Source organism: Gymnogyps californianus, chromosome 5 (genome assembly GCF_018139145.2).
Source record: "Gymnogyps californianus isolate 813 chromosome 5, ASM1813914v2, whole genome shotgun sequence".
NCBI lineage: Eukaryota > Metazoa > Chordata > Aves > Accipitriformes > Cathartidae > Gymnogyps > Gymnogyps californianus.
In genome coordinates, this window is record NC_059475.1 from 1,497,869 (window position 1) to 1,522,120 (window position 24,252).

The window sequence follows — 24,252 nt, forward strand, 5'->3', positions numbered from 1 at the left end:
GGGAGAGGACTGGGGAGGGTGGAGCCCGCCAGCAAGCTAGCGCAGAAGGAAAGGGCAGGGCCCCCAGGGAGTCCCTGCGCCCCCCATCTCCCTGCACCCCCCATAGGTCCCGCAGCCCCCTGGCCGGCTCTATGGCTTCCAGCCATACCCGGTGCCAGCAGCCTCCTGCTCCATCTCCGCTGGCCCCACCACAGCGGAGGGGTGGAAGGGCTGGTGGGGTGCTCCAGGAGGAGGGGGGGATGCTGGTGGTCACCTCCTGCTGCCCGTGCCCCCCCCCCCCCCGCTGGGGACTCTCCCCTGAGAAGGTCCGCACCGACCTTTTCCTCCCAAACCCTCGAGCTGGGATGATCTCAGTTTCCTCCGCCCCATGCAATTCACCCTCCCTCGTCTCGCACGGGCTGGCAACCTCCTCAGCCATCAAACGGAGACCTTGGAGCAAGCACAAGCAACCGAGCCCAGAAGAGAGGGACAGGTAAGGTGCCAGTAGGGACGGGAGGCCTTCTCCGGCACCACTTTGGGGTGTGCTGTCCTCCGGAGCCCCTCTCTGCTCTGTCCTGGTTGCTTTGGCTCCATCCTGATGGGTTTCTGGGCTCCGTTCCTCCATCCCAGCTACTCCTCCTCTCCTCTGGCCTCACTACCCCCATCCCGTGCTTTGAAAATGAAGAAACCAAGTCAAACCCAGCCCACTGCTTCTCAAGAACAAAATCCCGTTGGACATGTCCCACCTAGCATGGTGCATAGTCCCTGGGGAACTGAGGGACATGCCAGGCTGCTCCTTCACCAGTGCTGCTCCATCCCCCAGCTTGGCGGGGCTGGTCGTGCTGGGGAAAGGGGTTCCCCTCCCTGCTGGGCCAACCCAGAGGTTGCGAGAGCAGAAGGGAAGCGAGTGGCTTTGTCCACTGGCCAGTCAGCTGCGTCACCCAGCCCACACCCTGGGATTTTACCCGGTGGTCGGGTCTGGATGCCCTCGTCTGACTCAAGGCAAGCGGTATTTCCTTATCAGCAGGGCAGTTGCTCAGAGCCTGCTCTCAGGATGAGTCCCCACGCAGGGCTGGTGAGCCGTCTGCGGGCAGCCTGGCTCTCGGGGAAGACGCAGCCCATGGCATACCGCGTGGCTCAGCTGGAGGCCCTGGGATGCTTCTTGGATGAGAAGAAGCAGGAGATCCTGGAGGCCACCGCCTCGGACATGGGCAAGGTGAGACCATCATGGCCAGGGCAGCCAGCGGGGAGAGCTTCCCTTTCCACCACTTGATATTTCCCTGCCCCACCTTTCCTTCATTTATAAAACCGTCTGTATCTCGCCCCAAGTTTTCTTGGTTTTGCTGTTCCGGGTCTCTCCCCATCCCGCTGCGGGATAGCGGCAAATGGCTGGGTGCGTGCTTGGTCGCTGGCCAGGGTCAGCCCACTGCCCCCGGGGAGCGGTGACCTTTGTTTTTTGTAGTTATCTTCAGCTTAACCTTTGGGGATGCCCCTGGGAGGGGGAACCACACAGCAACTCCCTCCGGCTACACAGAAATGGGATGAATTAGCTCTAGGGAAGCCTTCACTGGGAGCAATTGGGGGCCCTTGGTCCCATCTCCACCTCCGGAGCCGAGTCTGCATCGTACCGCGTCTGGTGTAGCTGAAGCTCTTGACATACCGAATCCATGTCTTCAACCGCGACCTCCTCCCGTGTCCCAGGAACCTGCTGGCATGGGGTGGCATGGGGCCAGGCAGCGTGCCGTGATGCGGGTGGCACGCTGGAGGGGTGGCTGTGCCACCCATCCTTGCCGCTGCAAGGCCACAGGGTGTCCCTGGGGGTGTCTGCCCCAGCAGAGATGGTCACATCCTTCTATGGCTGCCAGCAGACTCCGCGCTGGCCTCTGCGAGGACAACCATCGTGGGGTGGCCGTGGGGCTGTGCCCACAGCGGTGGCCACCATGACCTCCTGTGTGTCCCCAGCCGCCCTTTGAAGTGGAGCTCTCCCGAGATCTCCATTTGCAGGAGCGAGCTCAACCACACGCTCAACCACCTCGGCACCTGGATGAAGGACGAGCACGTGGAGAAGAACTGGGTACGGGGCAGCGGCTGGCCGGGGATGCGTGCGATGGGAGGCAGGGGCCCCTCACGCCATCCCTCCCTCTGCAGGCAACGCAGCTGGACTCGGCCTTCATCCGCAAGGACCCGTACGGGGTGGTGCTCGTCATCGGGCCCTGGAACTACCCCATTAACCTCCTCCTGGTGCCCCTCATCGGGGCCATCGCTGCTGGTGAGGCTGGGCTGTGTCCCTGCCATGCTGGGGGGGAACCTCACCGGGGGTGTCCTGTGTCCTGCCTGGGGTGGGAATGGGATGATGGTGGTGGGGCTGTACTGGGGGCAGGTCTTCTGCTCCCCAAGAGCGAGGTCCTTACCAGGAGCAAGCTCCTGTCCTGCAGGTAACTGCGTTGTCATGAAACCCTCCGAAATCAGCAGGAACGTGGAGAGGTTAGTGGCCGAGACGCTGCCCAGGTACCTGGACAAGGTAGGAGAGTCCTCTGCTGCGGCCACCTCCCTCTCCAAGGGGACCTGCCTCTCCGTGTCCCTAACCCGCTTGGCTGAGCCACGTCCCCCCATGTGCTCGCTCTGCTCCTGCCCGGCTCTGGTGCCACACTCCCCACCTCCCCTCCGTTGTCGCAGGACTGCTTTGCCGTGGTGACCGCCGGCATGGAGGAGACCGCCAGCACAAGTTCGACTACATCTTCTTCACCGGTACGTCCCACAGGGACACTCCAGTCCCATCCCTCTCTTCAAGGCAGGGAGACAGGCGTGGGGCTGCCCCAGCAAGCCTGGCGCGGATCCAGTGGGAGGTCTTGACCACGCTGGGCTCATGCTGCTCCCCCTGCCCGCAGGCAGCCCCTCCGTGGGGAGGATCGTGATGACGGCCGCTGCCAAGCCCCTGACATCCGTGACGCTGGAGCTGGGGGGCAAGAACCCCTGCTACGTGTCCGACACCTGCGACGCGCAGAACGTGGCCCGGCGGGTGGCCTGGGGCCGCTTCTTCAACGCGGGGCAGACCTGCATCGCGCCCGACGACGTGCTGTGCAGCGTGGAGATGCAGGAGAAGCTGCTGCCCGCCCTGCGCGAGGCCATCACCGAGTTTCACGGCCCCAACCCTCGGGAGTCCCCCGACCTTGCCCACATCGTGGCGGACAAGCAGTTCCAGGCGCTGCTGCGCAGCGGACGCACAGCCATCGGAGGACAGACGGACGCAGAGGCACACTATGTCAGTGAGGGCACGGGGTGTACTGCTGGCGGGAGGGCAGAAGCGCAGGGTGGGGGTCCCGCTGGATGCCGTCCGTGACACCCAGCCAGGCAGCCCAGGCTCGGCTCTCTCCCCACAGCCCCCACGGCGCTGGTGGACGTGCAGCAGGACGACCCCGTCATGCAGGAGGAGATCTTTGGGCCCACCCTGCCCATCCTCACGGTGGCCAGCGTGGACGACGCCATCGCCTTCATCCACATCCCAGGAGCGGCCGCTGGCCCTCTACGTCTTCTCCTCCTGCAAGGAGGCGCGGAGCTGGGCTGGGAGCAGCGTCCCCCTGAGCCTGGGTCGCATCCTGCTGCGTGGGTCTGGATCGCCCCAGGCACCCTCCCCAGTCAGGGCTGCTCCTTTGGCCTTGTCCCTGGTCACGGGAGGAGAGAGCCCCGTGTCCCCAGCCACCCGTGTCCCGGTGTACCCCAGGCAGCAGGGAGGAGGCGAGAAAGGGGTGCCTGGTGGGTGCTCAGCACCCTCCTGCCCTCACCCCCCCAGGTGGTGAACCGGGTGCCGGAGCGGACGAGCAGCGGCGGCTTCTGTGCCAACGACACCGTCAGGGACGCGACGCTCACCTCGCTGCCCTTCGGCGGCATCGGTACGTCTATCCCCAGGAGCGGGGTGCTGCGGGACCCCCCCTGCCCGCTGCACCCGGTGCTGGCAAGGCCAGGGCGCTGCCTGCTCCGCCGGGAATCCTGCCCAGGGCCCTTCTGTCACCGAGATCGGGAATAAACCTCTGAACACCAACGTAGCATTTAAGAAGCAGGCATTCTTTTATTACAGCGCTGGATGCACGGGGGATCACTCCACCTAACGCGCATGCCGCATCCAAAAATTACAGGGTTTCTATCCAGTTACCTAATTAGCAACAATTAGTAAAAACACGCCTAAGTTTACGCTCATTGGCTAGTGATAAACATTTCACTCATTACTGGTCAGTCATATTTAAATTAACTCCACTTGCGCCATAGATCAGCACACATGCTCCTTACGGGTGTGCGTGCGTGGGGGGTGAGTTTCTTGGGTCTGGAATTGAGTCGGTGGTCCTGCTTCCCCCCACCGCTTTTACCCTTCCCCGAGTTACGAAGGACTTCTCCGGGTTTGGCTCCTTTTGTAATTCCGTCAGCAGAGCCAGGGGGTACGATACCGATATTGAGGAACATCTTACCCTTTGATCACCTATGGTTACTTGCTGATCTTTGGTACGTAGGCCTACTCGTCCTTGGCACGCCGACTTGCTCACCGCTGGTACGCAAGCCTGCTTGCTCTGGCTGTACACAGTTTACACAAATTGGGGTCTTCATCAAATTAAGTCTTTTGGTAACACCCCCAGCTCTCCCACCACCCACCACCCCACCCGCAGCAGGTCCCTGGGGCTGAGTTCCCAGCGCTGTGCCCGGTACCGGTGCTGACCCTCCCACCCCCAGGGGCTGTGTCGGGGGTCAGAGCTCGGTGCCAACGCCGAGCCCACCCCCCGGGACTGAGGCCCCTGCCCTGGTGCCCACTGTTCCTGTCCTTGGGAGTCCCAGTCCCTGTCCTGAATTCCCCCCGGGCCTGTGCCCAGCATCGGCTCCCCGGGTCCGCGCCCGGAGCCGATGCCGGTGCCGGGCTCCGAGTCACGGTGCTCCGCACTGCCGCCCCACACCACCTCCCGCCGCAATAAACGCCCGCTTCCGCTTCCGCCTACGCTTCGGACCCGCCCCGCCGCCTCACTCCCGGCCAATCGCCGCGCCGCCCCGCCGCCTCCCCGCCCAATCCACGAAGCTTCCCTCATCTTCCCCCCCACCCCCCCTTCCCCAGCGGCCTCCGGCCAATGGGAAGCGATTCTGGCGCCGCCTGCCCCGCCTTCCCTCCCTCCCGGCCCCGCCCTCACCGCGGCGGCCCGCCTCCTCCCCGGCTCGTGACCCCCGGCGCCTCTCTGCGCCTGCGCTGCTGCCCTTCGCGCCTGCGCAGTGCGCTTTGAGGGCGGGCCAGGGGTCAGGACGCCCGGGTCCTTGGGGGAGGTGAGTGGGGGGGGGAGCCGGAGGTCCCGGGGCGGCGGGAGGGGGGACCCTCGGGAGGGGGCTGGTCGGGGCGCCCGGGGAGGGCTGTGGTAGCCCGGGAGGGCTGTGGTGGCCCATGGTGGCTTGTCGTGGTCCCCTCATCCCGCTTGGGGGAGAGGGGGAGGCCCGGATGCCTGCCCCCCCCCTCAGGGACACATACAGGGGGCGCCTGGGGCCTTTCTGGGGCCGGGGTGTCAGGACGGCTGGCCGTCCGGTCTGGGGGAGCTGTCGCTTGGGTGCTGGAGGGTGGGGAGGGAGGCTTGAGGCAGGGCTTTTGGGTGCCATGGGGTGGGGGAGCCTGCATGGGTCCTCGGGGTGGGGGGGGGGTGGTGATGCATGGGTCCCTCGGGAGAGGGGGGGGGTGGTGATGCGAGGATGCCTGGGTCCCTTGGGGGAGGTGTGGGGAGGACACCTGGGTCCCTTGGGGGGGGTGGGGGGGGTGTCAGGACACCTGGGTCCCTTGGGGGACAGGGAGGGGTGGGATACCTGGGTCCCTTGCGGGAGGAGGGGTCCTAGAGGGTCCGCATCTCTTCTGGTGGAGGGTTGGGGGTCAGGATGCCTGGGTCCCCGGTGAGAAGTGGGGGGGCCCCAGGCCTTTTCCCCCCCCCCACCCCCAGCCACTTGCTGGCCCAGCACCTGAGGGCTGGCAGTGAGCATCAGGCCAGGCCCCTCTGCCGGCAGCAGGACCGGACATGGCGGCGCTGCGTTTGCTGTACCGGGCTGCCCGCACAGGTGAGCACCGTGCCGGGCACCCCTCGCCCCCTCTCCCCGATGTGACCCCCCCCCCGACCCCTCTCTCTCTCTCTCTCCTCTTCCCCCAGGCCCACCAGCCCCCCTGGGCTACCTGCGCCCGCTCAGCATCACCGTCCCCAGGGACTCCTACAGTGAGTAGGGGTGCGCTGCCCCCCCATCCCTTCCCCTCCCGCCCCGGGGCTGCCTCCGTGCACCCCCTCCCCGCGGGGTGGGCACAGCTTCCCTCTCCCCACAGAGTACGTCAACGTCCAGGACCCGGCCATGGACATGCGGTCCATCACCGACCGGGCTGCCCAGACCCTGCTGTGGACGGAACTCTTCCGAGGTGAGTCCTGGAGCCGGCTGGATGCCTCCACGGGTGGAACAAACCCCTCTCAGCCTTCCCACGCATGGCCCCCGGCCCGTCTGTGGGGTGCCACCCCCCCCTGAGCGTGCCATAACCCCCCCCTCCACCCCTTCTCTGTCTTCCAGGCCTGGCCATGACGCTGAGCTACCTTTTCCGGGAGCCGGCCACCATCAACTATCCCTTCGAGAAGGGCCCGCTGAGCCCACGCTTCCGTGGGGAGCACGCCCTGCGCCGCTACCCCTCAGGGGAGGAGAGGTGCATCGCCTGCAAGCTCTGCGAGGCCGTCTGTCCGGCACAGGTCAGCCTTCGTCCACCCTCCTCCTCCTCCCGGGGACGGCGTGTTCCCCAAAACGGGAGCTGACGGTGTGTGTCCCCCCCGTCCCCCCCCCCGGCCCCGGCAGGCGATCACCATCGAGGCCGAGCCCCGAGCCGACGGCAGCCGCCGCACCACCCGCTATGACATCGACATGACCAAGTGCATCTACTGCGGGTTCTGCCAGGAGGCCTGCCCCGTGGACGCCATCGTGGAGGTGAGCCGGGGGCAGGGGGGGAGAGAGCTGCGGGGGCAGCGAGACCCCCCCCCCCCTCTGCCCCTGCCCCGGGGCGGTGGGGGTCCGACGAGCCTTGAGGCCGAACGTCTCCCATCCCGGCAGGGTCCCAACTTCGAGTTCTCGACGGAGACGCACGAGGAGCTGCTCTACAACAAGGAGAAGCTGCTCAACAACGGCGACAAGTGGGAGGCTGAGATCGCGGCTAACATCCAGGCCGATTACCTGTACCGGTGACGGCCGGGTGCCGCCACGTCTCCTCCCTGCTCCCCTAATAAAGGGTCTGGGGGGGGTTCTGCCACCCCTGCCTGCACTGGGGGCACCGACCCCTTCCTAACCCGGCGCTCCGGCTTTCTCCGTGTCTCTTCCTTTCCAGCGCTGGGGCAGGGAAGGGGTTGAACCCCCTGGGCAGGTACAGCCCGGGGGGGGGTTACATGGTTGCATTTTGGGGGGGGGAGACAGGGGTCTTAGGGATAGCGTCACCCACGTCGGGGTGGGGGGCACAGGAACGTGGGGAAAGGCGTGGGGAGGGGACGCGGAGGCTGTGGGGCAAGGCTGGTTGGGGGGGGGGCAGGCAGGGACCAAGGGGCAGTGCCAGGGGGCTGGGGGGGGTACCAGGGAGGGGATGCCCCTGCCTGCAGCCGGCTCTGGAGCCGCGGGGGAGTCATTCCCGGCCCCTTGCTTCCCGGGGCAGCCACGGCGGGGGGGGGGGGGGGATATATCCCCGGTGTTACCGGCTGGGGGGGTTTCCATTTCCACGCTCCTCGGGAGATGGGGCGGTCCTGGCTCCGAGGGATCTCACGTGCTTCCCATGGCGGGGGGGGGGTGTGTGTGCGCTCCCGGGAAACGGGGGTTCCCGGGGAGCGCCGGTGCCGGTTCTCCCGGTCGGCGGGGCCGGGCGGGCCGGTCCCTCCCGTGGCCGGTCCCTTCCTGGGGAAGAGGAAGTGCCGAGCCCGGCCGGCCCCGTGCTCCCGGGTAGGGGCGGGCGGCACCCACGGGGTGGCGGGGGGGGGGTGGAGGAAGGTGCGGGGCAGCCCGCTCCCCCACCGTGCCCGGGGAGGGGGGGCAGCCGGTGCCCGGTGCGGTCCCGAGGGATGCGGTGGCCCTGACTCAGCTGCAGCTGAGCGGGGCGGGGGGGGGGGAGTGTGTGTGTGTGGCGGGGGGGGGGGTGTGTATGTGACTGGAAAGTATTTTGCAAGCCCGGTGCTGGGAAAAGCCGCCTGTGACCGGGACGGGTCACTTCCCCCTGGCCACGGCTCCGGAGGCACCCCGGCTCCGCCACAGCAGCCCCCCCACCCCGGGACCCCCAGACAGATCCCCCCCCCCCCCCCCCGGGGGTGACATCCCCCAGTCCTCACCCCCCCTCCCTCTCCTTCACCCAGGCGGGTGCCCTCGCGCCTCTGCACCCCAGGGACGGAGTGGGGTCCCCCACGGGGTGGGGGGGGCACCATGGGGTCCCTGTTCCGCAGCGAGGAGGTCTGCCTGGCCCAGCTCTTCCTCCAGTCGGCCTCGGCCTACAGCTGCGTCAGCGAGCTGGGCGAGCGGGGGCTGCTCGAGTTCAGGGACGTATGTAGGGGCCGGGGGGCTGGAAGGGGTGATTTGGGGTGCCCTGGGGGCAGGGGGGTTGGTCTGGGTGGGTTTGGGTGCTGTGGGTGCAGGGGGTGGGTGCAGGTGGCTTGGCGTGCCCTGGGTGCATAGGGGTTGGTCTGGGTGGGTTTGGATGCCCTGGGTGCAGGGGGTTTGGGGTGGGTGGTTTGGGGTGCCATGGGTGCGAGGGGGTTGGTCTGGGTGGGTTTGGATGCCCTGGGTGCAGGGGGTTTGGGGTGGGTGGTTTGGGGTGCCATGGGTGCAGGGGGGTTGGTCTGGGTGGGTTTGGGTGCCCTGGGTGCAGGGGGCTTGGGGTGGGTGGTTTGGGGTGCCGTGGGTGCAGGGGGGTTGGTCTGGGTGGGTTTGGGTGCCTTGGGTGCAGGGGATGGGTGCAGGGGGCTTGAGGTGGGTGGTTTGGGGTGCAGGGAATGGGTGCAGGGGTTTTGGGGTGGGTGGTTTGGGGTGTCCTGGGTGCGGGGGGGTTGGTGTGGGTAGGTTTGGGTGCCCTGGGTGGTTTGGGGTGCCCTGGGTGCAGAGGGGTTGGTCTGGGTGGGTTTGGGTGCCCTGGGTGCAGGGGATGGGTGCAGGGGGCTTGAGGTGGGTGGTTTGGGGTGCAGGGAATGGGTGCAGGGGTTTTGGGGTGGGTGGTTTGGGGTGTCCTGGGTGCAGGGGGGTTGGTCTGGGTGGGTTTGGGTGCCCTGGGTGCAGGGGATGGGTGCAGGGGGCTTGAGGTGGGTGGTTTGGGGTGCCGTGGGTGCAGGGGGGTTGGTCTGGGTGGGTTTGGGTGCTGTGGGTGCAGGGGGTTGGGGTGGGTGGTTTGGAGTACCCTGCGTTCAGGGGGTTTGGGGTGGGTGGTTTGGGGTGCCATGGGTGCAGGGGGTGCATGCAGGTGGTTTGGGGCACCATGGTGGTTGGGTGGTTTGGGATGCTGTGGGTGCTGTGGGTTTGGTGTGGTGGGTTTGGGGTGCCGTAGGCGCAGGGGGTGGATGCGGGTGGTTTGGGTGCCATGTGTGCAAGGGACTGGGTGCAGAGGTTGGGTTTGGGTGTGTTTGGGGTGCAGTGGGTGCAGGGAATGGGTGCAGGTGGGTTTGGGGTGAGTGGTTTGGGGTGCGGCGGGTGCAGGGTGTGGGTGGTTTGGGGCGTCATGGGTGTGGGGAAGCGGGTGCAGGGTGGTTTAGAGTGCTGTGGGTGCAGAGGAGTGTGTGTGGGTGATTTGGGGTGCCCTGGGTGCAAGGGGACTGGGTTTGGATGGTTTGGGGTGCTCTGTGTGCAGTGAGTGGGTGCGGGTGGCTTGGGGTGCCCTGCATACTGGGGGTTGTGGCACGGTGCTGGGCCAGGGGTGCTGGGGATGCTTGACCCCCCCTTCCCGCTGGGGCTGTGCCATGACTGTGCACCCCCCCCCCCAGCTGAACCCCAAGGTAAGCGCCTTCCAGCGACGCTTCGTGGGCGAGGTGCGGCGCTGCGAGGAGATGGAGAAGACCTTCAGTGAGTGCCGGGGGCACGGGGCATGGGGGGGGGGGGTGCCCCCTCCCCGGCCCCCCACATCTGACCGCGACTCTCGCAGCCTTCCTGCAGCAGGAGCTGCGGGGTGCCGGGCGGGTGCTGGGACCGTGCCCGGACAACCCGCGGGCGCCGCTGGCGCGGGAGGCGTTGCGGGTGCAGGAGCAGTCGGAGCAGCTGGCGCAGGAGCTGCGGGAGGTCAGCCGCAACCGTGCCTCCCTGCGCGGGCGCCTGCGGGAGCTGCGCCAGTACCTCCACGTCCTGCGCGAGGGCCAGCGCTTCACCAGCCTGCCGGTGGGTCCGGGGGGGGGGTAGGGGTCCGTCGTCCCAGGGGTACAACCCTGCACCCCGCTTCCCGCCCCCCACGTCCCCAGTCGTCATCTCTTCGCTCCCCATCACCGCAGGCCCCCCTGGGCTCCCCGCTGCGGCCCCGGGCGCTCTCCGAGCGTGAGCCCCTCCTCGACCCCTCCGTGCACCAGCACCTCGACCGCAAGATCAAGTAAGCGGGGCTGGCGTGTGGGGCAGGGGTTGGAGAGGGGCCGTGGGCAGTGGCGTGGTCGTGGGGCGTAGGTAGGGTTGGAGGTGGGCATGGGGCATGGCTGGGGCGTAGGGTAAGGGTTGGAGAGGGGCAGTGGCTTGGCCGTGGGCAGCTGAAGCTGTGGCATATTGGAGATGGCCGTGGGGCAGCGGTAAGGCTGTGGTAAGGGTTGGAGATGAGCCGTGGGGCAGTGGCAGGGCCGTGGGGCATAGCTGTAAGATGAGGTCTGGGGAGGAGCCGTGGGGCAGGGGCCTGGCCATGGGGCAGGGGCAGCAGCAGAGCCGTGCTCGTCCCAGCACCCCCGCCGTGTCCCCGCAGTTTCGTGGCCGGCGTCATTCACCCGTGGCGGGTGAGCGCCTTCGAGCGGCTGCTGTGGCGCGCCTGCCGTGGCTACCTGGTGGCCAGCTTCGTGGAGATGCCCGAGCCCATGGAAGACCCGGCCACGGTGAGCAGGGCACCGGGGTGGGGACTGGCAGGGAAGGGGGACTGGGGCAGCCGGGGCTGACGTGGTCTATGCTGTCCCCAGGGCGAGAGCATCACCTGGGTCATCTTCCTCATCTCCTACTGGGGCGAGCAGATCGGGCAGAAGATCCGCAAGATCTCGGACTGGTGAGCCAGTGGCCCCGCGTCTGGCCACGCAGAGGTTTATTTAGCAAGACCCGCTCTGCACCCCGCCACGGGGACGGGCTGGGCCGCCCCGAGGAGCCCTGGCACCCCCCGACACGGCGGCGTCCGTCTGTCCCAGCTTCCACTGCCACGTGTACCCCTACCCGGAGAGCGAGGCCAGCCGGGCGGACACCATGAGCGGGCTGCACAGCCAGATCCAGGACCTCAGTGTGGTGAGTTGGGCACCGTAGGGAGGACTGGGGGGCCACGCTGGGACCCCCCACCGTCCCTGACCCGTGCCGGGCACCCGTAGGTGCTGGAGGAGACGGAGCAGTACCTGGCGCAGGTGCTGGACAAGGTGGTGCTGGCGCTGCCCACCTGGCGGGTGCAGGTGCAGAAGATGAAGGCCATCTACCTCGTCCTCAACCAGTGCAGCTTCGATGTCACCGAGAAGTGCCTCATCGCCGAGGTCTGGTGCCCCGTGCGGGACCTCACCCAAGTGCAGGACGCCCTGCGCCAGGGATCGGTGGGTTGCTCGGTGTCCACATGTCCTTGTGCCAGGGGTTGCTCAGTGTCCCCGTGTCCTCATGCCAGCGGTCGCTCGGTGTCCCCGTGTCCTCCTGCCACGGTGGAGCGGGTGCCAGGCAGGGGGGTGCCGTGGGTCAGGCGCCGGGTGCTTTCCCCGCAGTACAAGAGCGGCTCGAGCGTGGAGTGCTTCGTGCAGCGCATCCCCACCTCGGAGAGCCCCCCCACCCTCATCCGCACCAACAAGTTCACCGCCGGCTTCCAGAGCATCGTGGACGCCTACGGGGTGGCCAGCTACCAGGAGGTGAACCCCGGTAAGGCCCCCCTGCCCCCTGCCACGGCCCAGGGCTGGGGCGAGGGGCCCCGTGTGAGACGGTCCCCGTGCCCCCGCAGCGCCCTACGCCATCATCACCTTCCCCTTCATCTTCGCCATCATGTTTGGGGACGTGGGGCACGGGCTGCTCATGTTCCTCTTTGCTCTCTGGATGGTGCTGTACGAGAACAGCCCCAGCCTGCAGCAGGCCAGCAACGAGGTGAGGGGGACATGGCGGGGGGCCAGGCTTGGAGGTGTGGGACATGGCTGGGGGCGTGGGATGGGGTTGGAAGCGTGGGATGGGGTTGGGGGCATGGGATGGGGTTGGTGGTATGGGATGGGGATGGTGGTGTGGGACAGGGACAGTATGGGGCCGAGTTGGTGGTGTGGGAGGGGGACGGTGTGGGGCAGGGGAGGCGGTGTGGGATGTGGGAGCCATGTTTTGCCCCCACCAGATCTGGCTGACGTTCTTCGAGGGGCGCTACCTCATCCTGCTCATGGGGGCCTTCTCCATCTACACCGGCTTCATCTACAACGAGTGCTTCAGCAAAGCCACTGTCATCTTCCCCTCTGCCTGGAGCGTGGCCACCATGGCCAACCACTCCTCCTGGAGGTGGGACTCCCAACGCCCCTGTGAACCCTGCCTGGCTCCCTGCCTGCACTGACACCCCCTCGCTCTGCCCACAGATCTTCCTACCTTGCCACCCACCCGTTCCTCACCCTGGACCCCAACATCACCGGCGTCTTCCAAGGGCCCTATCCTTTCGGGATCGACCCAGTGAGTGTCCCGTGGGGAAGAGGATGGGGTGGGACCCTTGGTGGGGTGGCCCAGAGTCTTACCCACTTTGTCCACGACAGATCTGGAGCTTGGCTACCAACCACCTCAACTTCCTCAACTCCTTCAAGATGAAGATGTCCGTGGTGCTGGGCATCGTGCACATGGGCTTCGGCGTCCTGCTGGGGGTCTTCAACCATGTGTGAGTCCTCGTGGCTGCACCCAGGGGCTCTGGCCACCCATGGTCATGCTAAGGGGACCGGGGCTGGACTCACCCGGGTGGGGTGGGCAAGTGGGGTCCTGTACCCCTACATCTGGGTGGGAGCCCAGGATACATGAGGGTCTGCCGTGCCAGGCTGAGTGTGGCTGATGTCCCCCTGCCCAGGCACTTCCAGCAGCGGCACCGGCTGGTGCTGGAGCTCCTGCCCGAGATGGTTTTCCTCCTGGCGCTCTTTGGCTACCTCGTCTTCCTCATCTTCTACAAGTGGGTCAAGTTCAGCGCCGCCGACTCCCTGGTGGCCCCCAGCATCCTCATCCACTTCATCGACATGTTCCTCTTCACCTCCAACGCTGACAACCTCCCACTCTACCGGGGGCAGGTAGCACCCCGCCGAGATGGGGGGGCACCCACCCGGGGAACCCCGCACCCACTCTTCTCCTTGCCCAGGCTGGGAGCAGCGGGGAGCCCTGCGGGGGCTGGTGTGGTGGGGAGGGGGTCCCCCCTGTGTCACGAGCGGGGCCGTTCTCAGTTGGGGTAGCCGGTGCTGGAGGGGACCCCCCGAAACGGTGCTCCTGTGCCGCAGGTGCCGGTGCAGACCGTGCTGGTGGTGCTGGCGCTGGCGTCGGTGCCCGTCCTGCTCCTGGGGACACCGCTCTACCTGTGTTGCCGGCAGCGCACGCCGAGGACGGACCGCCCTGCGGTAAGGCTGGGGTCGTGGTGGGGGGGGGGGGACTCAGCCAGGGGGGTGCAGTGGGGTCTCACCGCCGGTGCCGTCCCCATGCAGCCGGTGGCTACGGGGGAGCAGGAGCCGCTGCTGGAGGGGCAGGAGGCCGGCAACTCCGTCAACGCCACCAAGGAGGACGTGGAGAGCGGTGGGCACAGCCCCGACGCCGAGGTGAGGGGCACCGGCCCGGCGGGCTCGGGCGGTGGGGTGGGGGTGGCTGTGCCCCCTCCTATGTCCTGTGTCCCCTCTGTCCCTGCAGGACTTGGACTTTGCTGAGATCTTCATGCACCAGGCGATCCACACCATCGAGTACTGCCTGGGCTGCGTCTCCAACACCGCGTCCTACCTGCGGCTCTGGGCGCTCAGCCTGGCCCACGCCCGTGAGTCCCCCCCCCGGCCCCCCGTGTGCCCCCTCCCCGGGGCCAGGCAGAGCCTTACCCGCTCCCCCTGTCCCTGTTGTCCCCCCCCCCCGCCGCCCCTCAGAGCTGTCGGAGGTCCTGTGGACCATGGTGATGCGCAACGGCTTCGTGCGGCTGAGCTACGTGGGCGGCGTGGTGCTGGTGCCCGTCTTCGCCGCCTTCGCCGTGCTGACCGTGGCCATCCTGCTGGTGATGGAGGGGCTCTCCGCCTTCCTCCACGCCCTGCGCCTGCACTGGTGAGCTTAGCTGAGGGGGGGGTCAGTGGGACGGGGTGACCGACACCCCCCCACCGAACGCCGCTCCTCACCGGCCCCTCTCTTCTCGGCAGGGTGGAGTTTCAGAATAAGTTTTATGTGGGCGCCGGGTACAAGCTGTGCCCCTTCGCCTTCGCGCCCGACGCCTGGGAGTAGCTGCGCCGCGTGGATGCCGGGGGGGGGGGGGGCTCGGAGCATCGGCTGGACCCAATTCCCCACCCACATGAGGGGTGCCGGAGGGCAGGGTGTTGTTCCCCCCCCCCCCAAAACCCCCCAGGGCCGGGGGGCAGCGGGGGTCCGGCTGCAGCATCCTCCCCATCCCCTCCTCAGCAGTGAATAAAGCCGTCCCCGTGGCTCGTCCCCGGCTCTGCGTCTCCGTCCCCTCTGCCACAGGCTGGGTAGGGGGTCCCGGGGGGTGGGGGGTGCCCCCCCCCCATCACTGCTGCCCGTAGCCAAGGTGGGGGCCGCGGCGGTGCCGTAGGTGCCGAGCGGGGCGAAGGCGGCAGGGGGTAGGGCAGGGTGCGGGGCTTGGCCCCCACATAGACACCGGGGGGGCAGGCGAGGGGCTGGAAGGGGGGCGCGGGCAGCTCGGGGAAGCCGGGGGGAGCCGCTGGCGGGGCCGGTTTTGGGGGCATGGCAGCGGCCAGTGCCCCACGGCTACGGGGAGCCCCTGGAGGGGGGAGAGACAGCAACAGGGGGTCAGCCCCCCCGCCAGCCCCCCTACCTTTCTCCGGCTTCTCGGGGCGGGAGGGCAGCACGGTGGCCCGGGCACGGGGCATTGCACCCAGCAGGGACCCTGCTGGCACCCCGCACCTGCAAGAGAGATGGGGAGCTCAGGGTGGGGGGCGGCATGGAGCCCCTCATCATGGCATCGGGGTGGTGTTGGGGGGGGTGGGGGGGCCTTACCACGGCTCGGGTCACCATCCCGAAAGCCCTTGGCAAAGGGGTTGCTGGCGATCTTCAGCTGGGTGATCTGCAGAGGAGAGCGGGGTCAGGGGGTCCCGGGGGGGGGCAGCACCCGATGTCCCCCCCACCCCGGGGCTCACCCGGTGGTTCTGGTAAGCCGTCACGGCCATGAACTGGGTCTCGGGGAAGCTGAAGGACTTGAAGTTCTGGTGGGCGAAGCGCTCGCTGTCCCGCCGCGGGTCCACGAAGACCACGTGGAACCGGGGCTGGTAGCGGTGCATGGAGTTGAGGATGATCTGAGGGAGGGGAGGAGAGGGGAGGTGGCAGGACCCCCCCATATAGGGGTGCATCGTGTGTTCTACCCCCCCCCCCCGCCATCGCCCACCCCGGGGCGGGTCCTCACGTGGCCATTGTCGTCCAGGAGGTTGTTGGTCAGCTTGAGCTTGTCGAAGGAGACGATCTGCCGCATCCACTGGGCCCCCTTGGCCGGGGAGTCGGGGTGGAAGTGGACACGGCCGGGGGCTGCCGGGTCAGCCCGTCCTGCCGCCAGCCAGGAGGAGCTGTGGAAGGCGTACCTGCGGGGCAGGGGGGCTCAGCACCGTCAGGATCAGGCCTTCCCCCCCCCCCAAGCAGCATCCCCATCGCCCCATCCCCACCGGTATCTTTTGTCATCCAGAGGGATGAAGTCCATGAGCAGGACGTAGTCGGCCAGCGGGTCCAGCCCTGACAGCTTCACCTGGAAGGTGGGGAACATCCTCCTGCGGGGAGGGGAGGGTGGGAAGGGGGTGCCCCCCACCCCGGCAGCCCCCCCCACCCCACCCCACTGCGGTACCTACCTGCCCGCCTTGGTGACAATCATCTCGGTGCCCAGGCGGTTGAACTCCTCCCAGAGGCTGCCCATCTCCAGCCGTGCCGCGGCGTGGCACACGCGCCGGTTCTTGCCGCTGGTCCCCGGTCCCTCGCCTGCCCACCCGAGGCTGGTGCCGCAGGGGGGCCCCTCGCCCGACCCCCCAGGAAGGCTGCGGAGGGGTGAGGGGGTGTTGAGGGGACCCTGATCCTGCACCCCAGATGTGGGAGCAGACCCCGTGCACCACCAGCCACCCCATCACACCCTCTCTCCATGGAGGGGAGGACCGGGGGAGTCCTGGCCCCCCGCCGTAGTGGGGTTTTATCCCCCTCCCCATTGCAACCCCACTCTCTTGTGGGGCTGGGTGACCCACCGCACCCCAAAAACATGGCGGGACCCCTCCGCTGGGTACAGGGGAGTGTTGCTGTGGGTGGGTTTTACCTGCCATGGGTGCAGCGGGTGGGCAGGAGGCGTCCGTGGCTCCGTCCCCCGGCACGGCGGCAGCGGGGACCCCAACGAAGCCCCCTCCCAGTGCAACGCCAGCTCCGGACTGTCCCCCGCAGCCTGCCGGGGGTTTTATGCCCCAGCTCGGGGGTGGAGACGCGGGGGCTGGAGCTGCAGCGGTCCTCGGGGGTTGGAGCACGGCCCCCTTCCCCGACCTGCCTTCGCGCCTTGACGCGGTGATGATGGACGGGAGGCGAACGGTGGCCGTGGGACCGCTGGGACCACCGCTGGTCCCCAGCCAGATCTTGGGGTACCCTGGGCTGGGGAGGGACAGCTCTCTTGGGGTCTCTTTGTCCCTTTCATGTCACACATCTGAGCGGGGGGAGATGGGGGCTGCTCCAACCCTCTCCCCTGGGCAAAGCCCCTCTCAGCATGCGGCAGCCGCCCGTGTACCGGCGGCTCGGCCGACAGCCCGCCGTCAACACCCGGTATTAAAAAGCACAGCGAGGTGTTGAGGCATCCGCAACGTGCCGGCTGCTCATGCAAAGCCTCTGCGGCTCTGAGGGGAGCGGGGAGGAAAGTGCTTCCCCCCTTCCCCTGCACCCATCCCAAATGCTGGTCCCATCTCTGCTCTGGTACCCAGGACCCCCAGTCCTGCCCCGGCGCTGAGCCCCCTCTACCCCACGCCTCCCATCGCGACGTTCGATACCGGCCTGACAGCGGGAGATGGATGGGGACAAGCCGGTGCCGCGGGGGCGAGGGATGCGTGCGGGGAGGTGACTGACACAGGGGCAGGAGGCTGTGGTGGGGGAAAGCAGAGGGGCTACTCCGGAGCCCCCCGCTCCCCTCTGAACTGCAACGGGGCCACGGACACCATCTCATTGCACACCACAGGAGCGTATTCGGGCGGGATGAGGGATGCTGGGGCTCTGGGGACGGGTCTGGAGGGAACAGGGGACATCCTCACGGGGATGCTGATGGCTTTCTGTCGCCAGCAGTACTCCGGTGATGGTGGCACTGGGCAAGGGCTGAAATCCCTCCCTGCTTTGCACAGAGCCGGCTGTTTTCTCCAAACTGGGACTCAGCCTTCACTTCTGCTTTGGGGTCGGTGCTTAAATCCTTCCCTCGGCTATCGTAACGGAGAGGAAACCCTCTGGGTACGCTGCAGGGTGGCCAAGGGGGCTGCGTCGGCAGCACTGGGTTTTGGGACCAGGACTGATGCAAACCGGGGGGGGACCATCTCCCCAAGCCCCCGCGTCCATCACATCCCTGCACGTGTCCCATGCCCCGCGGCACCAGCTCAGCCCCATCCGTCTCCCGCTGTCAGCTGGGCCATGGCCTCAGGGCCGGTATCGAGCGGGGAGATGAGGAGGTGCGAGAGGCGGCACTGACAGCGGGAGGAGGATGGAGGGGGCTCAGCCCCGGGCAGGACCAGACCTGCCCAGGCTCATCTGCAGCATCGCATCACGCTGTGCAGCTCCTGTAGCTGATTTTTCTGCTGGAGAGAAAAGAAAAGGCGAGGATGCAGCCCTGGAAGGGTTTTAAACCCCAAACGCTGCCCAGATTGTGGGGGTTTGCTCCCAGCGGTGCACTGTCAGGGAAGGGCAGCCTCTGGCTCCCAGTCTGTAACACACCAGTTCTCGACGTCCGAGGTGATGATGTCTAACCCGACCCCGCTTTGAACAGTTTTTCCTCACCGAGAGCAGAGGGAGAGCCTGGACCTGGCTGAACGCTGGTGGGAATCCGTGTGACGTTTACTTTCCTTTTGTGTTTGGCTCTGGGAGGTTTCAGCCTGCTGCCCCACTCGCTGCCCAGCGAAGGGTGTGGGTCAGGGCTTTCGGCATCTAAGCTAATTCCCACTCTGCAACACACATCGTCTGACCTTATCCCACAGTGGTTTCTGCTGCCCTTGGCACTCACCTTTGCTGGGTGTGAAAAGGCTGGAGAAAGAGGTTCACCACATCTCCTGTTGGGCTTGGGAACCTCCATCAGAGCCACCAGGGACAGGGCCAGTCCTACCACTTTCCTTTGTCCCTTCAGAAGGGCCCTTCTCCCCACTTGCTGCCCCTTTCAGTCCTTCTTCGTGCTCCTTATCTGATCCTTCCCATCACCTTCCTTCCAGTTTTGGGCACCTCTCCCTCAGGCTCTCGTTTGCCCTTTTGGCTGGTGCGTTTCCAGCCTGATGGGTGGAAGAAGGTAAACGTCATCACCAAGACGGAGGGCACCAGGACTGCGGGCTGCCTCAGTCCCCGGCAGGATCAAGAAGCAAATCCCCCTGGAAGCCCTCTCCAGGCAGAGGAAGGACAGGAGGGTGACCATGGGGAGCCAGCATGGATGTACCAAGGGCAAGTCATGCTTGACCAACCTGAGTGCCTTGGGCGACGACATGATGGCTGTGTGGATGAAAAGAAGAGCAGTGGATGGCATTTACCTCAGCTTTAGCAAGGTCGCCACGATCTACCGGCTCCTTGCAGCCAAACTTGTGAGCTATGGTTTGCAAACAAGGAATTTAAGATGAGTAGAAAGGTGGTTCATCGTCCATGGTGCCTGGGACTGCTGATGGACCCTGTTACCAGCCCTGGCTCAGCCCCTGCGGGACTGTGCCCCATCGGTGAGGTCCCCCTCAGCTCCCTAGCATGATAATGTCAAACACGGCACGTGTGGAGCTGCTACTGTCTCTGAAATGTTCCAAAAGTGGATGTGCAAAAGGGGCATTGATCTGTGGTTTGCTCTGAAGAGAGCCCAAAGCCCTGTTGTTCACTCAAGCTGAGGTCATCTCCTCTGGGTACACTTCTTCTCCAAACTAAGAAGCACAGAGAAAAGATAATGACCTGCTTTGGGCTTTGTCACTCTCCCGGGGCTCAAAGAGATTCACAGTCCCCAAATCCCCAAATTATGTGACACAGTAAGGGTGTTTGCTGATGGTGGTTTATTTTCAAACTCCCCTGCAGAGCTTCAGGCAGGCACGTCTTCACATCCATCTCCAAGAGCATCAGGAGGGAAGCAGAGATAATGCCGAGAGGTAAGTGAGGGTCATCGTCTTTCAGCCCAAGCTGGAGCTCCAGTACCAGACTCACGAGCAAGGACAGTGTGTGCTGAGCCACCCATCTCCCGCAGTTTTCTCTTGCAAAAAAGAAACAGCTCCTATCTTCATCTCATGCCCTACCTGCAGGGTCCTGGGCTTCAGTTCTTCATGATACTCTGGTCCTTCCACCAAAACCAGGGAGCTGGCTGTCCTGTGTCCTCACCACAGAACTGCTGAGAAGGCATGTCTGGAGATCACCCTGTTGGAGAGCACACTCAGGAGGCTTCCTCTTCCCATTGACCACAAAGGGCTCCTGGATGAGGACCAGAAGCTTTCCTGTAAAGAACATTTAGGGAGCTTGCCGTTGCTGAGATGAGGCAGGTCCAAAAGATGATTTTTTTCCCCCAGATATTTTCAAGGAGAGATTGCTCAGCTTTGGGGGTTGCCCATTTCCATTTGAAGGTTCTAGGAACAGGCTAAAGACCTAGGAAAAGTTTTTATAGCTAAAACAGTGTATCAGGAGGGAGGGGAAACCAATATAAACGTCTATGTAAGGTTTCATAGTTAGGAAGAAGTCCCAGCAAAGAGGGAGGAAGAGGGTGGTTGGCAAATGCCAACGAGAGGATGAATAATCAACTCTGCACTGTAAAAGCACTATGTTTCTCCGTGTTTCAGGTTGAGCTGGATGATCTCAGAGTTCCAGGCTGAACACTAACAAAGGGGACGAAATGCAGCACCGAGGTAAAGCTACTAGGGTGCGTAACCTCCCTACAGCTTTTCATGAAGGTCGTTGCTGAACATCCAGAAGTGAGCCAGAGGACCACGCACCACGCTGTGCCATGGGATTTTATAGCTCGAGCAAAGCTTTGCTTTTGCAGCAACCCATTTGTTTTACCCGCCCTGTGATATGACTTTTGGCAAGCTGTTTCTAATTGATCTGCGCCTAAGCTCTTCCTTTAGATCTTGTATGATTGTATCCGAGCAGGTCCCACTGGAGAGAGGGTTTTCCACCTGGGAGATACCTGCCTGTTGTAGAAGAAACCTCCAGCAAGGAGTTCACGCAGAAAGCACGTGTCCAACTAATGGCAGAAAGCAATTGCACCCAAGCGACTGAGTTCAGCTTAACGGGGTTCACAGAGGACCCAATGACTCAGGTCACCCTCTTCCTGATGTTTCTGCTCACCTATCTTGTCACCATCCTGGGGAACCTTGGGATGATCGTGTTAATCAGGGCCAGCCCTCAGCTCCACTCCCCCATGTATTATTTCTTGGCTAACCTGGCTTTTGTAGACCTCTGCTCTTCCACCGTCATCACCCCCAAGATGTTGGTTGACTTTGTATCAGAGAAGAAGGGCATTGCTTACGCTGGGTGCGTGGCTCAGGTGTTCATTTTTGATCTTTTTGGGATGACCGAGTGCTTCCTGCTGGCTATGATGGCGTACGACCGTTACGTGGCCATTTGCCATCCCCTGGTGTATGCCCTTGTCATGTCCCCAAAGTGCTGTTTCCAGCTGGTGACTGGGTCATACCTCGTGGGGCTGACAAATGGCATGGGGCAGACTATCAGCATGTCCAATTTATCCTTCTGCGGCTCCAGCGTCATTGACCTGTTCTTCTGCGACATTTCCCCTCTGATATCACTCTCAACCTCCGACACCACCCTCAGCGACATTATCCTAAGAACTTCAGCATCTTTATTCGGTGTGTCCAGCAGCCTGGTTGTCCTGGTCTCCTACGTGGCCATCATCTCCACCATCCTGAGCATCAGTTCAGCCGAGGGCAAGCGCAAAGCCTTCTCCACCTGCGCTTCCCACCTCACCACTGTGAGCATCTTCTACGGGACATCGCTTTTTATGTACTTAAAGCCCAGCTCAGACAGCTCAAGAGAAGATAAATGGGCCGTGGTGCTCTACACTGTGGTGACTCCCATGCTGAACCCCTTGATCTACAGCCTGAGGAATAAGGAGGTGAAGGAGGCTTTGAAGAGACTCACAAAAATAAAATATCTTGAATGTTGTAAATTTATGGCCAGATAGAATGGAGATGTGGGTGACATTCTCAGTTTTTGATTAGATATCTCAGATTGATAGCATTTTTGGGGTCTTCTGCACTTTGACTTAGAAGCTGCACTGGCTGATTTAATATCCGCAGCTGGTTCAGGATACTAATAATTTCACTCAGTTCTCCAAATGTCGACAATTATATTTAGTAGTTAATTTAACCTAATGAAGACACAGGTAGAGAACTACAAGCATGTACTACTCCTCATTTAAAATTTTGCCCTCTACCATTTATTCAGTCCTATGTATCAGGTCAAATTAAACCAGAAGCATATGGCAAAAATTTCTGCAATTGGTTGACTCAAATTATGAGCTGTGTCATGCGTTGCTCTCCCTTTTGCTTAGCAAATCAGAACAAACAGGGAATGAATTCCACTATTCCACTAAATGAAATTCCATTTCAAGACAGCATCATAAAGTCATTAAGGGCCATAATAACTAGCCTCAGGATGCCAACACCTTTAGCAAGAAAAATACAGATGACAGTAAGTAACTGGCACGCTACGCAGGAAATATTTTTTCTTTTTCGTCCTCAGACCTCATTAAATGATTAACAGCACCATACATCTCATTTAATTTTAGACAGCTAAAAATTTAAGTTAAATACAGTATTCGGGCGACTTCTATTGTGAATGAAGGCACTTTGAAAGCATTTTAAGATATGGTAGTGATGAATCGCCCCAACGGCAGATACTGGTAAGGAGCCCCCGTCCACTGCTCCACGCCTTTGCTTTCCGTCTCCCTGTTGACAGCAATAAAAGCCATGATCTCCACGGTACCTTGACCAGAACAGATCACAGGAGCTATGGTGTTGCTCAGCAGCCTTCTCCTTCAGACCTGATATTTTGCAGCCCACGCCAGCCCGGACCAACTCCATTGCCTGCCCCAACGTCTCTCCGGCCGCCTTCCTGCAGAGAGAGCTGCCGGCTGGTGCACAAACATTGCATACGTGAAAAAAGCAAAAATACTCGAATTTGTGTATTACCTCAGCCCATACAGGCTGCAGCCTCTGTCAGGACCATGGCGAAATCCGGAGCGATGGCTTAGCCTTATTGCTGTCCTAGAGACATGTAGTAACTTGGGTTGGAGGGAGAAGCTGCACAGTTGGATTAAATCACGCCAGGATCAAAGCGGTTTGCTGATTTATTAATGACACACAACTAACAGGCACCCAGGGTCAATCAGCTGAATGCTTCTTTGTTCCCAAAGCTTCCTGATAATTCCCTGGTTATTATTTAATCCAGCCGACGGCTGGCTGCCCGGCTAGCACTGTCAGCCTGGGGCAAACGTCCTCCCAGGCTGTTTGCGCTCCCGTTCCTCTCTTATCAGCTGTGCTGCTGCCGGGGCCGCCCTGCCCAGGAGGGGCTGTGCTGGCCCCCCCCCACGTCAGGGACCCCGGGAGGTCTCTGGTACAGCCACCCACACCAGCCAGGGCCAACTCAGACCCCGTTGTCCTGCTGAGCCTTGAGGACCACCAAGGGCAGAGGTTTCACAGCCTCCCTGGCCGCTGTTTCAGTGTTTGACCACCCTCGTAGTGGTTTTTTTTTTCCTCCCTTTGTTCCTAACTGGAATTTCCCATGTTGCAAATTCACGATAGAAAGTCTCAGAGTTATCCTCATCTGCAATATGAAGCACATGGAGCGCTTGCTGGTGCCATCAAGTCAAAAAGAATATGACATTATTAATTCCTTCACGTATCCTTTCTTGGTCCCTAAAATGGGTTACAAAACTGCACTTAGCCATAGCTGTTTCACGTTACATGCAGACTACCCGTTTTGTGATGATGATGAGTGCCTGGACACAGCCATAGCAAGCAAGGTTCCCCTCTCTTCATCATCTCACATGTCTCCAGATGTGTTCATCAGGACCTACTGAACTGGGACCTCTGTGTATAACTCCTGCTCTTGTCCCACACTTCTGCTCCTCTGTGACCGTCACCCTCAGGATGTTGTTTAATTTAGGTGCAGGGAAGATTGACACTTTTTTCTTTAAATAAAAGACTCAAGATTATTTTTAATGTTTTATTTACAGCCCCAGAGCATCTCTTCTTGCTGCCGTGACCTACGGCCATTATTTGGCAATACGTAAAATACAACAATATTCAATGACTTTGTGTCCAGCTGGTCTTGCCTTCGCCATCACCCGGTGTTTAAATGGGAACACAAACTCTTAGTGTCTTAAAAACACAAGTCTGTGGCTACAGCCCTGTTGCTCTGCTCGTTGTGGCTTCCTGCCGGAGCTGCCACTCTCAAAACCGAAAGCATTTTGCTCCTTGTGCAAGCAGCGTTTGCTGTGTTTGGGGAAACCAGCGGTTGGCTGTGTCTAACGGCCCTCGCTGACTTCTGTGGGGTTAGCATCTGACCGTGAGAGTGGTGGGAAACACCCCGCGTGGCTCCAGGAGGAGAGTTACAGAGGGGAGAAGGAGCGTCCAGCATTGCAACCCCCTTTCCTGGTGGGTCACGATGAACGGGCAATGACGCGGCTGGCGTCTTGCATCTCATTTTGCATCCACGCTGATTAGCCACCATTAGCTCCATTAGCTTTGGAGC

The 24,252-nt window shown here is 63.2% G+C and overlaps 4 protein-coding genes and 1 pseudogene across 4 annotated transcripts; 4 read left to right on the forward strand and 1 right to left on the reverse strand.

Annotated features, from left to right (window-relative positions):
* The first annotated feature begins 307 nt into the window (after positions 1-307).
* On the forward strand, positions 308-4,003 carry LOC127016456 (aldehyde dehydrogenase family 3 member B1-like; annotated as a pseudogene).
* A 1,257-nt stretch (positions 4,004-5,260) lies between these two features.
* Positions 5,261-7,302, forward strand: NDUFS8 (NADH:ubiquinone oxidoreductase core subunit S8). Its single transcript, XM_050898424.1, has 7 exons — positions 5,261-5,274; positions 5,998-6,045; positions 6,135-6,197; positions 6,302-6,391; positions 6,538-6,710; positions 6,814-6,942; positions 7,066-7,302. The coding sequence occupies exons 2-7, from the start codon at positions 6,006-6,008 to the stop codon at positions 7,195-7,197; spliced, it is 627 nt and encodes a 208-aa protein (XP_050754381.1). The 5' UTR covers positions 5,261-5,274; positions 5,998-6,005; the 3' UTR covers positions 7,198-7,302.
* A 1,096-nt stretch (positions 7,303-8,398) lies between these two features.
* On the forward strand, positions 8,399-14,592 carry TCIRG1 (T cell immune regulator 1, ATPase H+ transporting V0 subunit a3). The gene is made up of 19 exons (XM_050898403.1): positions 8,399-8,526; positions 9,954-10,032; positions 10,112-10,341; positions 10,452-10,546; positions 10,904-11,030; positions 11,112-11,194; positions 11,331-11,424; positions 11,505-11,717; positions 11,880-12,030; positions 12,110-12,249; positions 12,485-12,642; positions 12,717-12,807; positions 12,888-13,006; positions 13,190-13,403; positions 13,608-13,724; positions 13,809-13,919; positions 14,008-14,128; positions 14,232-14,403; positions 14,496-14,592. The coding sequence occupies exons 1-19, from the start codon at positions 8,410-8,412 to the stop codon at positions 14,575-14,577; spliced, it is 2,514 nt and encodes an 837-aa protein (XP_050754360.1). The 5' UTR covers positions 8,399-8,409; the 3' UTR covers positions 14,578-14,592.
* Positions 14,593-15,078: 486 nt separating this feature from the next.
* On the reverse strand, positions 15,079-19,006 carry TBX10 (T-box transcription factor 10). The gene is made up of 8 exons (XM_050896970.1): positions 18,984-19,006; positions 16,164-16,346; positions 15,984-16,085; positions 15,731-15,902; positions 15,468-15,623; positions 15,328-15,394; positions 15,228-15,234; positions 15,079-15,091 (listed from the first exon to the last, which is right to left on the reverse strand). The coding sequence occupies exons 1-8, from the start codon at positions 19,004-19,006 to the stop codon at positions 15,079-15,081; spliced, it is 723 nt and encodes a 240-aa protein (XP_050752927.1).
* A 1,695-nt stretch (positions 19,007-20,701) lies between these two features.
* LOC127016458 (olfactory receptor 1052) lies at positions 20,702-23,578 on the forward strand. The gene is made up of 3 exons (XM_050896971.1): positions 20,702-21,659; positions 22,169-22,192; positions 23,469-23,578. Exons 1-3 carry the CDS (start codon positions 20,726-20,728, stop codon positions 23,576-23,578), a joined length of 1,068 nt encoding a protein of 355 aa, XP_050752928.1. The 5' UTR covers positions 20,702-20,725.
* Positions 23,579-24,252: the final 674 nt, after the last annotated feature.

What these genes read in the sequence shown, in the direction of transcription:
- NDUFS8 (XM_050898424.1), top strand. Translation starts at nt 6,006, where the DNA reads ATGGCGGCGCTGCGTTTGCTGTACCGGGCTGCCCGCACAG. An exon ending in CGTCCCCAGGGACTCCTACA is followed by an intron (nt 6,198 to 6,301) that starts GTGAGTAGGGGT and finishes CTCTCCCCACAG; the next exon opens with AGTACGTCAACGTCCAGGAC. An exon ending in CCGTGGACGCCATCGTGGAG is followed by an intron (nt 6,943 to 7,065) that starts GTGAGCCGGGGG and finishes CCATCCCGGCAG; the next exon opens with GGTCCCAACTTCGAGTTCTC.
- TCIRG1 (XM_050898403.1), top strand. Translation starts at nt 8,410, where the DNA reads ATGGGGTCCCTGTTCCGCAGCGAGGAGGTCTGCCTGGCCCAGCTCTTC. An exon ending in AGATCCAGGACCTCAGTGTG is followed by an intron (nt 11,425 to 11,504) that starts GTGAGTTGGGCA and finishes GGGCACCCGTAG; the next exon opens with GTGCTGGAGGAGACGGAGCA. An exon ending in TGCAGCAGGCCAGCAACGAG is followed by an intron (nt 12,250 to 12,484) that starts GTGAGGGGGACA and finishes TGCCCCCACCAG; the next exon opens with ATCTGGCTGACGTTCTTCGA.
- TBX10 (XM_050896970.1), bottom strand. Translation starts at nt 19,006, where the DNA reads ATGTCGTCGCCCAAGGCACTCAG. An exon ending in TCGTCGCCCAAGGCACTCAG is followed by an intron (nt 16,347 to 18,983) that starts GTTGGTCAAGCA and finishes ACCCCTCCGCAG; the next exon opens with CCTTCCTGGGGGGTCGGGCG. An exon ending in TCCTGGACGACAATGGCCAC is followed by an intron (nt 15,624 to 15,730) that starts GTGAGGACCCGC and finishes CCCCTCCCTCAG; the next exon opens with ATCATCCTCAACTCCATGCA.
- LOC127016458 (XM_050896971.1), top strand. Translation starts at nt 20,726, where the DNA reads ATGGCAGAAAGCAATTGCACCCAAGCGACTGAGTTCAGCTTAACGGGG. An exon ending in AATAAAATATCTTGAATGTT is followed by an intron (nt 21,660 to 22,168) that starts GTAAATTTATGG and finishes CAACACCTTTAG; the next exon opens with CAAGAAAAATACAGATGACA. An exon ending in AAAAATACAGATGACAGTAA is followed by an intron (nt 22,193 to 23,468) that starts GTAACTGGCACG and finishes CGTTACATGCAG; the next exon opens with ACTACCCGTTTTGTGATGAT.